Source organism: Hevea brasiliensis, chromosome 10, assembly GCF_030052815.1.
Source record: "Hevea brasiliensis isolate MT/VB/25A 57/8 chromosome 10, ASM3005281v1, whole genome shotgun sequence".
NCBI lineage: Eukaryota > Viridiplantae > Streptophyta > Magnoliopsida > Malpighiales > Euphorbiaceae > Hevea > Hevea brasiliensis.
In genome coordinates this window covers 6,241,155-6,254,903 of record NC_079502.1, presented here as the reverse complement: position 1 = coordinate 6,254,903, position 13,749 = coordinate 6,241,155, and the positions used below count along the sequence as shown (strand labels likewise).

Here is a 13,749-nt window from a genome sequence, read left to right as displayed (position 1 = left end):
TTATTATAAATTAAGTATAATTAGTTTTAATTTGAGGGTTTATAAATGTTAATATGGCACCTTTATTAGTATCTAACAGGACAATTAATAGTAGATTCAATTGTAATAAAATTCAAAGTTAGGGTATATTTATTAAAAAAAATAATTTAGCTACAATTATAAAAACGATAATGTTTATTTTTTTTTTATTTTCACCGTTTTTTTAATAATATATTAAAAAATAGTTTGAAAAAAATTATTAAATATCTCAAAATTTAAGATTTTTTTTTAGACATTACAAAAAAAAATATAGGGACTTATTTGGCAAATTTTGAAGAGAAAAGAAGAGATCCATATTCCATAACAGGCAAAGTGACTCGGAAAATTTAGCCAGCGCCTTAAAGAAGATTATTTTTATTTATTACTTAAGAAGAAAAAGAAAAAGACAAATTTAAGTTATCATTTTTATTATTACTGAATTATTATTTTTCGAAGCTTGTTAATGGAAAATGGAAATTAGGCTGGCAGTGAACTAGTGGTAAGTGGTTGCGCAACATTATTTCAACAATTTTTTTGTTAAACAAATTTCTAAAATACTTACAAAAATAATCTACCTGAAGCTTTTAGAACAAATATCTGGTATTTCAATGGGAATTAAAATTCTAAAACCAGCGTTGAGCTTTAAATATTTCATTAATACGGGTTCTTAATTAAATTATTCGTTTTTTTTTTTTTTTTGGTACTTCATGAAAGAATAAGAAAACCAAAACAACGCCAGAGAATGATTTTGTGTTTAAGTTAACATCGAACTTTACCACATTACAAACGAGTTTCTTCTTTTTTCTTTTTCCCCTACATACATATCAACTCCAAAGCTACCTAAGAAACTCAGTCCGAAATGTAAGGTTCTCACAAGGAAAAAAAAATTCCTAAAAATTGCGGAGTTTAACATGATGTACCAACTACAATGCTACAGTAGCACCTAAAGAGATGAAACTTCTCATCTTCCTACGCATTTCAGCTACACCGTTCCAGAAAAAACCCCTAGCTACAGGTATATGTTCAGAATAGATAATGATTAGGGAGCCAATAACAAGATTATAGGAAAAACTAGATCCTGCTGATTCAGTAGTAACTTCCATAATAGGGCTGTGGAACAGAAGCTGGCTGATGGGCTGGGGCCAATGTAGCTGCCGCAGCTGGTTGTACCTGTGGATAACCTTGTTGAGGGAAAGCCTGCTGAAATATATAAAAGCTTAGCACTACAAAAGGAGAATATGTAAAGAAACTAGTTATACGGTCCTATTGCCTGAACAAAATAAATAAATAATCACCTGGTCATGAAAATTTAAGAGAAAAATTAAAACATTGCTTAAAGGACAAAAGAAGAAAACTACTTCAAGTTCTTTTTTTCGGTTTTTGAGCAAAAAAAGGCAACAGCACAAAAGAGACCAGCATTGCTTACAGGAAATATAAACAACGCAAATGAAAACATTTTGTACCTGGACAGGATATGTTGGGGGATAAGCACCATAAGTTGCTGTTTGTCCAACAGACGTGGGCACTTGCGGATTAGTATAGCTGCTTCCATAACCACCATATGTTCCATATGTAGCCTATCACAAGAAAAACTCTCTCATAACACAAATCACAATAAGCAACATAGTTTTACATCATTAGGATTGTTAAAGAGAGCAAGTAGCATAACTCAAAATCAAATTACCACCGTTGCAAGAAAAAGCTTTCTTCATATTTTACCAAAACAACAAAATGAGCTTATATGTTGCTTTTTGACGGATAAAAAGGGAGAACATTAATCAAATATGGCCATGCAGAGAGACTCTTGAATTAGACTAATCACAAACTAGACATGTTGCACACAATCAGCATGCCAGTCACATTATCTGATAATTCTCATAGTTTAGTATCGATATAATGGATAAGCATATGGCAGTTTATGTTAAGGTGACAGCTGACAAACTATGACATTAGAATTACTGCTTTATTAAAAATATTTCCAGTACAAAAGGTACATCAGGTAAATTGGGGATGCCATCAACAATGCAGAATTGACAAATAAATGAATGTCAACAATATGACAGTAACATAGCTATTCCAATGACAAAATGCACAGGGAGAGATAAAGGTCTACTACAAGGTTTGAACTCGTAAGTCATAACATCAAGCAATTTATACCATACAATATCTAGAACATGATATTTGTGGAATTACTATCAAAGGAATATTAAAAGATAATGGATACATCAAATCTGACAGAGAACTGATACACTCAAATTTTTATATGGCTCTCCAATAAGCTAGAAAAACACTATTCTACTTAACAAATAACAGCTTGTTTTGTAATTAAGGACAAGTATTTCTTCCTGAACTACTGAATTTCTTAGTTCTAGATATGCAAGCAGGAGCTTCATATCCAAGTAAGAGACTCTTTTAGCACACTAAACTAGTTCAAGCGTGCAAACATTAAGGTAAAAAGCATTGTGAAAGAATGGCATACCTGTTGACCATAGCCAGGGGTCTGTGCTTGTGTAACAGGTGGCCAAGCTTGAGGCTGCAAGCCATAACCTGCTGCCCACTGGTTTTGTGTACTTGGATATGCACCCATAAGTGATTGTGCAGGTGAAGGAGCATCAGCATAAGATTTTACTAATTTTGTCTTATCTGAAACTAGATAATCCTCAGCATGACGCTTTTTTAACTCTGACTTGCTCCTATGGGGTAAAAAGAGCTTGGCATGCCGATCATCAGCCTTCTTAATAGATTGAGCATCTCCAAACATACCTAAAAACTGAAATATTTGAAAGAATGAGAAATACAACTGCACATCCAACCCTTTCTAAATCAAGACCCAATACCAACCTCCAAACTGTTATAAGTAAGCAGTAGAGCAGTTAGGAGGTTAGTCCAATAGTTAAATAGGAAGATTCTATTGTACTAGTCTATTGTAATTACTCTCCAGTCAATTGTAATTGTAAAGAGCAGTTATAAGATCCAAAGAAGTATAAATAGGAACTTAATTGTAAAGAGGAGACTATCCAATATCATTAACAATCAAAGATATCTCTCATCTCTGAAATATTCTCTTTCTCTTCCCATCTACTCTCTTCTCTTTTCTCATCTACTTCTATTCTTTTCTCATCTATTTCTATCTCTCTCTCCCTATTCTTCTGTTTTGGTAAGTGTACAGGCTGATATGTAACAAATTGGTATCAGAGCTGTTAGATTGGTGGGCAACTACTGAAAATTTTTTAATGGAAGTTGCATCTATGGCAGATTACTCTTCTCAAAATACCAGGTTTCTTCTATTCTTCTTCTCTTCTTCCCTCTAATTCTTCTTCTCTTCTTCCCTCTAATTCTTCTTCTTCGCTGAAATTCCTTCCTTCTTTCCCTCTATTCTTCTTCTTCTTCTTCCTCTTGTTCTTCTGTTCTTACTTGTCTGATCTATCCTCTTCCTCTCTTATTCTCCTTTCTTCTATTTCTCTTCCCTTTCCTCTATTCAGATTTCTTTTCTATTCTTCTTTCTTTCTTGAATTCTTGAATCAAATTTCTTTCTTCTGTCAATTTCTGGTTCTTTCTTCTGCTTCTTTTCTTTAATTTTTCACTTCCTACATTTCAAGAAACCTGTATCTTGAAATTCTTGGAATTTCTAGAAACCTGTTTCTTCCTCTACCTTTTCCCTAATTTCTTCTCTTTATTCTTTCTTAAAATTCTTGAAATCCTTGTTTCTGTATCAACTTTTCTTCCCCAGTCTCTATAATTTTTCTTCTCTAAGAAATAAAATTTTTCAACATCCTACTCAGCCTTCTACAAGATGATCATGGAAGACCATCATTGGGAACAGAAATTACTTGAAAGGATTATGGAAGTTGTTGAAAGAGGATTAAAAAGGCAGGAAGACTTGTTATTACAAAACTTAGAGAAATATGAGAAGTCATTTCAAGAGAAAATTGACAAAGTGGTGGAAGCAATTGAAGTGGTAAAGGAGAATGTTGTAGTCTTTAATAATGAGGATCCACTTCTTGAAAATTCAAGTGAAGAACAAGATGTCTTTGATGAAACTTCCAATGAGAAAGACAAGTGTATTGAGATGGAGCAAGATCAGGATTTTATTTTTGATTTGTCTAGTGCAAGAGAGGAATATGAGGAGGAGAAGGATAAAGATGGTGATGATAGGAAACTAGAGTTGACAATGGGGAATGCAGAAGCTAAGCCAGAAATTCTTGCTGCACAAACTTTTGGGGATGTTCCGGAAAACAAGAAAGATAAAGAAGCTACAAAAAATGTGGTTACTGTAAGCAAGTGGCAAAATTTTAGGAGCCAAGATGGTGAGTTCAGCTGTTGTAATCCTATAAGTCTCATAGAAGATGAATGGGAAATATCAAGAAGAGAAAGGAAGAAAGTTCAACCATCAAATGGTATTATGATCTTCAAGGAACAAGCATGGAAAATTTGGAGAAGAAAAAGAAAAAAAAATAATTCTTTGTTCATTAACAGTTCATACTATCACCTGCGGCTTTTAGCCAATTCTATAAGACATTTCAGCTGAAGCATATGATGGAAGTTAACATTTGGTATTCCAAAATTCAGGGAATTAACTGGCCACCAAAAGAAACTATGTGGAATTCTCACATTCTGTCAGCTAATGAGAAGGCAGCACCTAAAATTCATTTCAATTTCCAACATTTTCTTCATTCTTGAGGACAAGAATGATGTCAAGGAGTAGGGAATGTTATAAGTAAGCAGTAGAGCAGTTAGGAGGTTAGTCCAGTAGTTAAATAGGAAGATTCTATTGTACTAGTCTATTGTAATTACTCTCCAGTCAATTGTAATTGTAGAGAGCAGTTATAGGATCCAAAGAAGTATAAATAGGAACTTAATTGTAAGGAGGAGACTATCCAATATCATTAATAATCAAAGATATCTCTCATATCTGAAATATTCTCTTTCTGTTCTCATCTACTCTCTTCTCTTTCTCATCTACTTCTATTCTTTTCTCATCTATTTCTATCTCTCTCTCCCTATTCTTCTGTTTTGGTAAGTGTACAGGCTGATATGTAACACAAACCTTTCTAAATCAAGACCCAATACCAACCTTGGGTAGCAATTACACAAAATGAACAGTTAAATCCATCTCAAGATAACAAAGATGCATCTTACTGTGCCTAAACTGGAACATGAAAAGCCACGTGCACCAATCAGGTAAAGACTCCACCATAAAAGTATAAGATTCATTGTGATGTGCCAAAACTTTAAAAGGTCTGAGCGCATATGAGACCCATTAAATAAAAGTTGGTTCAAATAGACATGGTAAATAAAAGGTACCTCCCAATTAAGTAAAAAAAAATTTTAAAAAATAAAAATAAAATCAATTACCTCCAAGAAAATGCAAGATAGCTCCTCCCTTTCGACAGCAATTGCTGCATTGAGGCTATCTGAGTTGGGCACTATGAACTTCTCAACTAACGAATCTAAATAATCAATTCGCTTTGGTAGTGACTGAATTGATTCAAGATATATAAAGGCCTACACATGAATAAAACAAGAGCGGAAAATATTAGCTAAAAGGAAATGATAAAGAGAGAAAAATTGGAAAGGGGGCAGTGAAAGAGAGAGCAACCTCAAGAAGTGGTTTTGATAGTGGAGTATTCTCAAGTGCTTCAACTAGAACCTCCCTAGCCTTTTCTACATTTCCAGCAACCTAACAAAAAGGCACCACAAAAATATAAAGATGATTTGGAATACAAAATGAAAATCTCAAAACAACTATAACTTGACAACGGGCATTTAAAATATAAGGGACTTGGTTTTCACTTTTTAACTTATATCATTAATATGAGACACCAGCCAATTGTAAAATATAGCATAAAGGTGTAAATAACCTAATATTGATTCAGAGTCAATAACATCTTCCCTGTCTAGATTAACGATGAGTTGAAGAACACCATGCATTTATGGTTGGTCGAGATCCATATTAACTGTCATAAGGTCAGAGATATTATACTAAGGATCCCAAAATGGGACAATTAAGAAATCATCCCTTAAACGTTTGGTGTCAAGGACTCAAGCGACTTCTCTAAATACTCAAAATTGCATTTGTTGGTTGCAAGTAGACGACTTTTAGCATTACAAAAATCCTAAGATGAATAAGTTTTGACTCCCAGTTTCAATTAATGTCATTTAAGCCTCAAATATGGAAATAAAAATTACTATATAAGCATCAATTATATAGAGACAATATAATAATAATTTAGCTTATAGCCAGTCCATCATCATGCTGTCTGGTTTTAATTCATTAAATTTTGACTTCATTAGTCTTTTATCTGGATTTCATCTTCAGAAGAAAATGGACATAAGATGATTCACACAAGAAATGACAACCATGCAAATTAAATCTAAACAGTAAACTGACCACAGAATCAATACAGTTTAAGGATGTGCGGGAAGCATCAAAAAAAGAAAGAAAGAAAGATGGAAAAGAAAGAAAGACTCAGAATAAGGAGAAACTAAACATAAATCAGAAATATAATTCTTAACTCAATATAAATCCAGAAAAGTCAAGGACAAAAGGCCACATAGATGGCATAACCCAACTTACCAAATATAGAAACCGAGAGAATTGTGCATACAACATTGGCAACACCTGTGAATGCTCTTTTCCTTTTTCGATGGCTATGGTCTGTTCGTACAAAGAGAAGGCATCTTTGAGGTTCCCCTGCAAAATAGAATAATTGAACAAGTCAAAACATCCATCTGCATCAAAATTGAAAATCCAACCAATATTCCATATCTGTGATACTCATGTAGTAAAAGCCTACTGACTTTATCTTACCAGCCGATGTTCCATGTTTGCATGCTTAACGACTGCTTCAAGAAGGCCAGGCGTGATTTCAGTGTGTACAAGTTTGTATGCAGCTCGGGCACTGGGTATATCTCCATTCTGCTCTCTAAATCGGGCAGCAAAGAGGTGAATCTCTGGTTGTCTCTGTTAACGTTTACAGATAAACAGACAATTCAAACATGAGGACATAGCACCAGAAGGAAAATAGAAAAGATCACTGTCATTTCCCCTCAAGCTCAAATATCAATCAGAATCTCCATAATGGAATAGATGCTTCACAAGCATGTGACAATTCAAGAACTTGAATTGCGTAAAGACCCACACACACACACACACGCACACATATATCTTTTCATTTCAGAGTTGGGGCATATCAATGGAAAAAGGCATAGTAGAATATAAAACATAAGACTTCTTGCACTACAACATAAGACTTTTTGCGCTGCAACATAACTACCACAGCCATGCTGCTCCATTCTCATCTCTCCCATTGCTGTCTGCTGAACCCAGCCCCTCACCCCATCTTTCTTCTCACAGGAAATTTCAGCCTCTTCCAGTGTTAGAAATTAGCTCTATAATCTACCGTTTTACAAGTAAACTGACCTCTTTCCTTTCTTTTTACCCTGCTGAGACCAATGTTTCTTATTGCACAGTTCCACTTTATTTTTTAGTTTCCAGACTGAACCTAGTGTGAAACCAAAACCAATTCTACTAAAAAATAACACCCAGCAAAAAAATGAACCAGTGGATTCTAGTTAACTAATTGCAATACAAGTAATGATAAAAAATCCACAATATTCCAGATATGGAATTTCATACCTTGACAAAGACTTGAGTTGCACGAGCAAGTGCATTATTAGCAAGATCCATACTTCCACAGGTTTCCATGCACAAGACATAACGTACCCAATACTCAGGATAATTAGCACAAGCAATTAGGCATCTTTCATATAACTTGACCACCTGATTCACAAAAACATAACGTTATAGATGGGAAAGCACATGGGAACCCACCAATTTATTTACAAAAGGAAAAACGCAAAACACAAAACACAAAAGAGATATGCATAAGAAATACTCCATTGGGGGAACAGAAAGGCCCCTCAAATACGAAAGGAGGGACCCTCCTTGCTGACAGATAGATGGTTAGGAAGACAAGAAGAAACCTGCATGCATAACATATGAAATTTAAGAAGAATAAAATCTCAACACGTTCATGAACCTAGAATGTCCACTGACAAATGAGGGTTTGAAGTACTTAGCCTTAAGAAACCAAATCGAAGACCCATGCTTTAGTCTCAGTTCAATTTCCCGTTAAAAAGTTGCTTCATCCAACGATTTAGCCAATAAAGCATATGATGCAGCAGATATTATTTAACTGTGAGTCAACATATAACAAGGACAACTATAAACTACAAACCGAAAAAAAGGGCCAAGGATGGACGTTAAACAAACCCAAATACCTTGTTAAAATCATCTTCTCTTTCTATAAAATCCAGATAGTTATGCCAATTTTCAAGCTCTGCAACATTGATGGGCCGCACGTGAAAGTAAGGCCTCCTAATAGCATTTTCAAAATCAGATATCTTAGAATCAAACTCTTTAGCTTTCTTATACATCTCTTCTCTAATGGCGATATACTTCTCCAACTCCTCTGCTTCTGTTAAGCCAGCACTTACAGGTTTAGCAGATTGTTCAGCAACATCAGGATGAACTCCCTCGTTTGCTAGGTCACCACCCTCTGAAGGAGCAGGCACTGCAGCAGCAGCTTCCTCAGCTGTTTTTAATTCTGATAAGGGATGACTTGCAGCAAAAGCCTTAAATCTGTAAGCCCAATAACAACAGCACATGAAAAATTACTCATTATGCATCTGAAAAAATATATATGAACTATGGACATAAATCAAGTAACATATGAACAGATAAAACACATTGCTGAATGGAAAACCATTTCTTTACAGTAGGCAATATAAGTGAAACCTTAAGCTTTGATATGCTATGGGAGAAGGTAGGCATAATATGTTCATAACAAATTGCTTTCTATGTCAAGTCTAATGATTTGAAAGAGGGGAAATCGCCACAAGCAATTTGTTATACAGAAGCAGACGCAACACTCTACCTAAAATAAGAAAATACAGTTTCTAGACACAGGAAATAAGATCATTAAGTATTACAAAGCATTGTCAACCGACTACAACATGCCGATTATCAATTGATGCATATTAAAATATTCAAATCTAATACTCGGATAAGATTAAATCATGTCAGAAGATAAATAAGCAACTTCTACTCACTTATCCCTAGTCTGAAAGCCATGGCTTCTGCAGCTCATGCAAACATCATACATGGGCAATAGTTTAAACACAAACAAAATGCCAGCATGTCAATCAAGCACAGAATAACCAAGATATCAACAGAAACACTTCACCACCTAAAACCAGTATGCCACACGACAAAACAAACTAGATCAGATTCACAAAACACAATCCATTAGATGTGGAAACCATGGTAAAAATCTTACCTAGTGAAATAATCATCCAACCTTCTATTTGGAATCTCTAATATCCTCATGTAAATCATGGCAACATGGCCCCACTGCGCATGCATTTCTTCATATTCAATGTACTTGTCCCAAAGGGGGTAAGACAGATAATCAGTTCCAACATAAGCTAATCCACGTTCAAAAAGCCTGATGCACAAGAAAATAGCATTAAGACATCAACATAGACTGACCCAGCCAATGCTGACACATCCATAAATGGGAGACGCCGGGACTAATCACTAATGTTGAAGGAGAAGGAACAATTCACTCTAACAGCATGACACTTGCAAATGCTGCATTTACCTTCCTGATAAAAATCATACTATGTCCGAAATGGAGCAGTGAATGAGGTCATCTTAGCCCTTAACTGGACGAGATCTTCCCAGCAGCATTTTGCATATTGATGCACCTCAGAGTGTCAAGTTAAAGACAGCGATAATTCAAAAACAACTACATTACTATGACGCAGACCATCGGAGAAGCAAATGTGTATAATGATGCCAGATTATAGATTTGATTGACATCCTAAAAGAAAATTCAAACAGCTACCCCTAGAGTAGCCTCAAAACCAAGGGTTTGCACATCAGAAAAATGCATTTCTAAAGCATTCCCATCACACCTTTCGCCATAATGTGAGCAATCACTGTTGCAGGCATACTAAAATGATGTTAGAGAGCAACAAAATCACCAGATCCTTGTGACACAGGAAATCATGCAATCATGATTCCAATGTATAGCAACAATATGAATGCAAATCTGAACAGCAATTACCTTCTAATGGTGTCAGGATCTTCATATGTGTTTATGGCAAATATGCAATAATGCAACCAAATATCCACCGAATATGTCACCCCCAGAACAGCTCGTTCATATACCTCCACAACTTTGTCCATAGAACCAATTCGTGCCTCATGATCTGCATACTTCTTCCAATACCCATAACACAATGGGAATTCAGCCAAAAAGGCATCATACACTTTTCGAATTTTCAATATCTTGTCCTGCATCAGATTTAGATGAAAATGTTATCTCCACGGGAAAAAGAAAGAGAGCAATATTATAAATGCAGTTTTTAACAAACGAAACCATGGAAAATTAATAACTTCAACACCCTAGTGAGCGACATTATGCAATCACGATTTATAGGACACATGATAAGTAAATGTCATCAATTTACAGAAGTTTCCCATTAGATAACATCCATTCAATCTCTGATTCCCTTTTTTCTTCTTCTTTGTTTTCAAATATAACTATAATTGCAGGTATAAAAGACAAAATATCTTAACAAACAATTAGCTGTATGTGCAATGTCCTTTGCTTCCCATCTTGTATGTGCAATGTCCTTCGCTCCCCTCCTAAAATTATCTTAGTATTTCCAATTTTAATTTTATCAACCTACTAGTCACCCACTTCCAGAAAAATATTTAGAAAAAAATACTAGCAGTTTATATATATCTGAAAAATCATACCCCTGCCACCTTCTCTGTCTCATCAATCAAGGCAGTCCATGCATCAAAATCCAAGGAATTAGCCCTCACAATACTCCACAATCGCTCTTCTTCGCCTGACATTGGTGGCACTACAAGGAAAACAAGAAAAAACAAATGAAACACCTAAGAAATGCTCAAGAGAGTCAGATCCGTATCAATTTTTTGTTAAAGAAAGACCAGAGACAGAATAGCAGTATAAAGAACTAGCAACAGGCCCAATAAAACAAAATAATATAATACAATAAAGTGCACTAATGCATCAATCAAAACTGGTGAAATATTCAAAAAAAGAAAGCATCTAAACATGCCAACGCATGAGGATGTCGTGAAATTATTAAAAAATAATAATTAAAAAAAATTGTGGACTCCGAATAGCTCTGCATCATATTTAAAACGATCTTCACTGTTCACCGAGATAAGTTTGGTAGCTAACAGATAAAAGGGCCATCACCTATTTATGGTCCCACTAAACCACTCCAACTCAACTTTAAATAACTTGTCATTTATAATGAGGTAAATATTGCAATTTATCATTGCATAAAGATTATAGATTTAACAAATTTACCCACTTGATCAAACAGATACAACATGGCATGGCAAAGTGCATTTATTAGTTTGATATATATCTTGCTCATAGAATTACTGCTTAAGCTCCAATTTTTTGTTAACTGTAAGACCTAAAGAGCTAGGCATATTGGTTCATGAAACTAACAAATTGTGGTGTTTGTCATGATTGGAAAAATGACTTAAGTAGTTCCTTCAAATGAAAATGGGAAAAAATCCCACAAAAAGGTTTAAAGTACCTTGTAGACACTCTAAGTGAAAAAACTAACCCACAAATATACCACTTGAATATAGCATTCAAGGAAGATTTCCAGAATCAAAAACATGTAAAGGGCAACAAAGGGGCTAATTGATGTCATGAAAGCTTTTATCTACATTGCATCTATAACAGCAATGTACATCCAATTTTCTTGAGTGGATAACGCAAGTCAACTTTAATTTTGAAAAAGAACAAAACAAGGAAGAGTCAATTTTGTTAGCAATCAGTTGGGGTGGGGCAAGAGTAAGTGTCCATTTTAGAGAGTTATTCCCAAATTGCAAACTTGATGCCAGAAGCTCTTCAGCTGCTAGCAGATCATATTATGCTAACTTTAATTTTTAAATGGCTCGATCAAAGGTCACATAAATTTCGCTTATAACACATACATATCATAAGAAGGCATAAGTCATACCCAAACCATCCACAGTAGCAGCAGCAGCTCCCTCCACAATATCTGCAGTAGTACCATTCTCAGCAGATGCAGTGCTTACTGCTTCACCACCAATGCTGCCATTTACAGAAGTCTCATAACCAGCAGCTTGAGATGGCGCTGTAGATGCATTCTTCATAGCAACTACATTCTCACTAGTACTTCCCATTCCAACATCTGGCTTAGTCTCATAAATTGCGTTGACATGGGCCTCTTGTACGACTGAATTAGAATCTGTACCATATACATTCCCATCAGCAAAACTTGAAGCAGTTGGTACAGTATAAGCCACATCAGCAGAAGCAGCAAAAACCCCAGTGCCCTCAGTGGTATAAACACTAGAGTAAGGAGCAACATTTGAACTGGTATCGCCATAGCCAGTAGAAGCATATCCAGCAGATGCATACTCCGTGACTGCAGTTGTTTCAGTAACTACCATCTCACTGTCTCCCATAGTCAACTGAACAACTTCTATCTCTATACAACAAGATGCAATGGCACAAAATAACACAAATGTTCAGCAAAAAAAAAATTATAAAAAATACTTCACAGGCATAAATATCAATCACTAGTGGCTCTATTTCTCTCTATCCCAATTTCTGACGTCCCTTAATTCCAATTTTCAAACAAAAACCATTCAAGCTAATTATAATTAAAAAAAATAGCGACAAATACACTAAGAGTTCAGAAATTCCGGTTTGACAATATGAAAATTAAATCCTATTATAAAAATAATCGAAACAATAGCAACCACGAAACTATTGCCAATCCTCAGTCACCTAGCGATTAAAGTGAGTTGACGAATTAAATCTAGAAGACATTTAAACTTAAAATCAGATCCAAATTTCGAGGCAAATAACTTCTTAGTGGAGAAAATGAATTGCAATATATAAAGAACAAACCCTAATTAAACCCTAAAAAGGGACCTGTGACTACGAGCAGCTTAGAAGAGATAGAGAGAGCAATGGCTAGGAACTTACGAGGAGTAGATGGGATGGCAGCGGCGTCGTTTAGGTTGAGAAGAGTAGTAGATTTGGCTTTGGCGTCTCCGAGATGTAAGAGCTTCTGGGATTTCCTTTTGCTTTAGTTTTGAGTTTCGGTTTTTTGTTGGGTAACGCAAAAACGCCAACGCGCGTTTTTATACATCGTATTGTAATCGTGGGGTTTTCAATTGCAGTTGTTAAATCTGGACCGTCCAATTGTCGGTAAAATTGCTCTCCCTGGACCGTCAGATCATATGTGCTTTTCTACATATTTTGCAATAAAAATTAATTGTAACCTTGAAGCCGGTTTAAAAAGTAACAGTTACTTTTCAGAAAAGAAAAAATATTAGAAAATAATTTATAAAAATTATTTTATTATTTTAATATTTTTTATGATTAAAATTTATTAAATTTAATTTTAAATTATTTTTTAATATTCTTTAATTAATATATTTTAAAAAATAATAATTTTTTCATAATAATTTTAATAGCAATATTAAAAAGCTCATAATTTCATATTTAAAGAGGTGCTTAAATCATAATTTTTAAATTTAGTTCGGAGCTTAATCTAACTAAAAAAACTGAATTGATAAATTACTATTTAACTAGCGATCAATAGTTCAATAAGTGAATAATTAAAAAA

General features: G+C 34.7%; 1 protein-coding gene across 2 annotated transcripts; it reads right to left on the bottom strand.

Moving 5' to 3' along the window:
- Positions 1-741: 741 nt before the first annotated feature.
- Positions 742-13,250, bottom strand: LOC110639570 (pre-mRNA-processing factor 39-1). Of its 2 annotated transcripts, none has more exons than XM_021790574.2 (14): positions 13,104-13,250; positions 12,106-12,600; positions 10,850-10,959; positions 10,152-10,381; positions 9,360-9,527; positions 8,302-8,662; positions 7,658-7,801; positions 6,830-6,982; positions 6,596-6,712; positions 5,618-5,698; positions 5,374-5,523; positions 2,498-2,788; positions 1,482-1,595; positions 742-1,218 (listed from the first exon to the last, which is right to left on the bottom strand). In XM_021790574.2, exons 2-14 carry the CDS (start codon positions 12,575-12,577, stop codon positions 1,105-1,107), a joined length of 2,505 nt encoding a protein of 834 aa, XP_021646266.2. In that variant the 5' UTR covers positions 12,578-12,600; positions 13,104-13,250; the 3' UTR covers positions 742-1,104. The 2 variants fall into 2 exon arrangements, with proteins under 2 accessions (XP_021646266.2, XP_021646281.2); XM_021790589.2 differs by having other exon boundaries at positions 742-1,215.
- Positions 13,251-13,749: the final 499 nt, after the last annotated feature.

What these genes read in the sequence shown, in the direction of transcription:
- LOC110639570 (XM_021790574.2), bottom strand. Translation starts at nt 12,577, where the DNA reads ATGGGAGACAGTGAGATGGTAGTTACTGAAACAACTGCAGTCACGGAG. An exon ending in GAGAAGATGATTTTAACAAG is followed by an intron (nt 7,802 to 8,301) that starts GTATTTGGGTTT and finishes TTTGTGAATCAG; the next exon opens with GTGGTCAAGTTATATGAAAG. An exon ending in TATCAAAACCACTTCTTGAG is followed by an intron (nt 5,524 to 5,617) that starts GTTGCTCTCTCT and finishes ATTCATGTGTAG; the next exon opens with GCCTTTATATATCTTGAATC.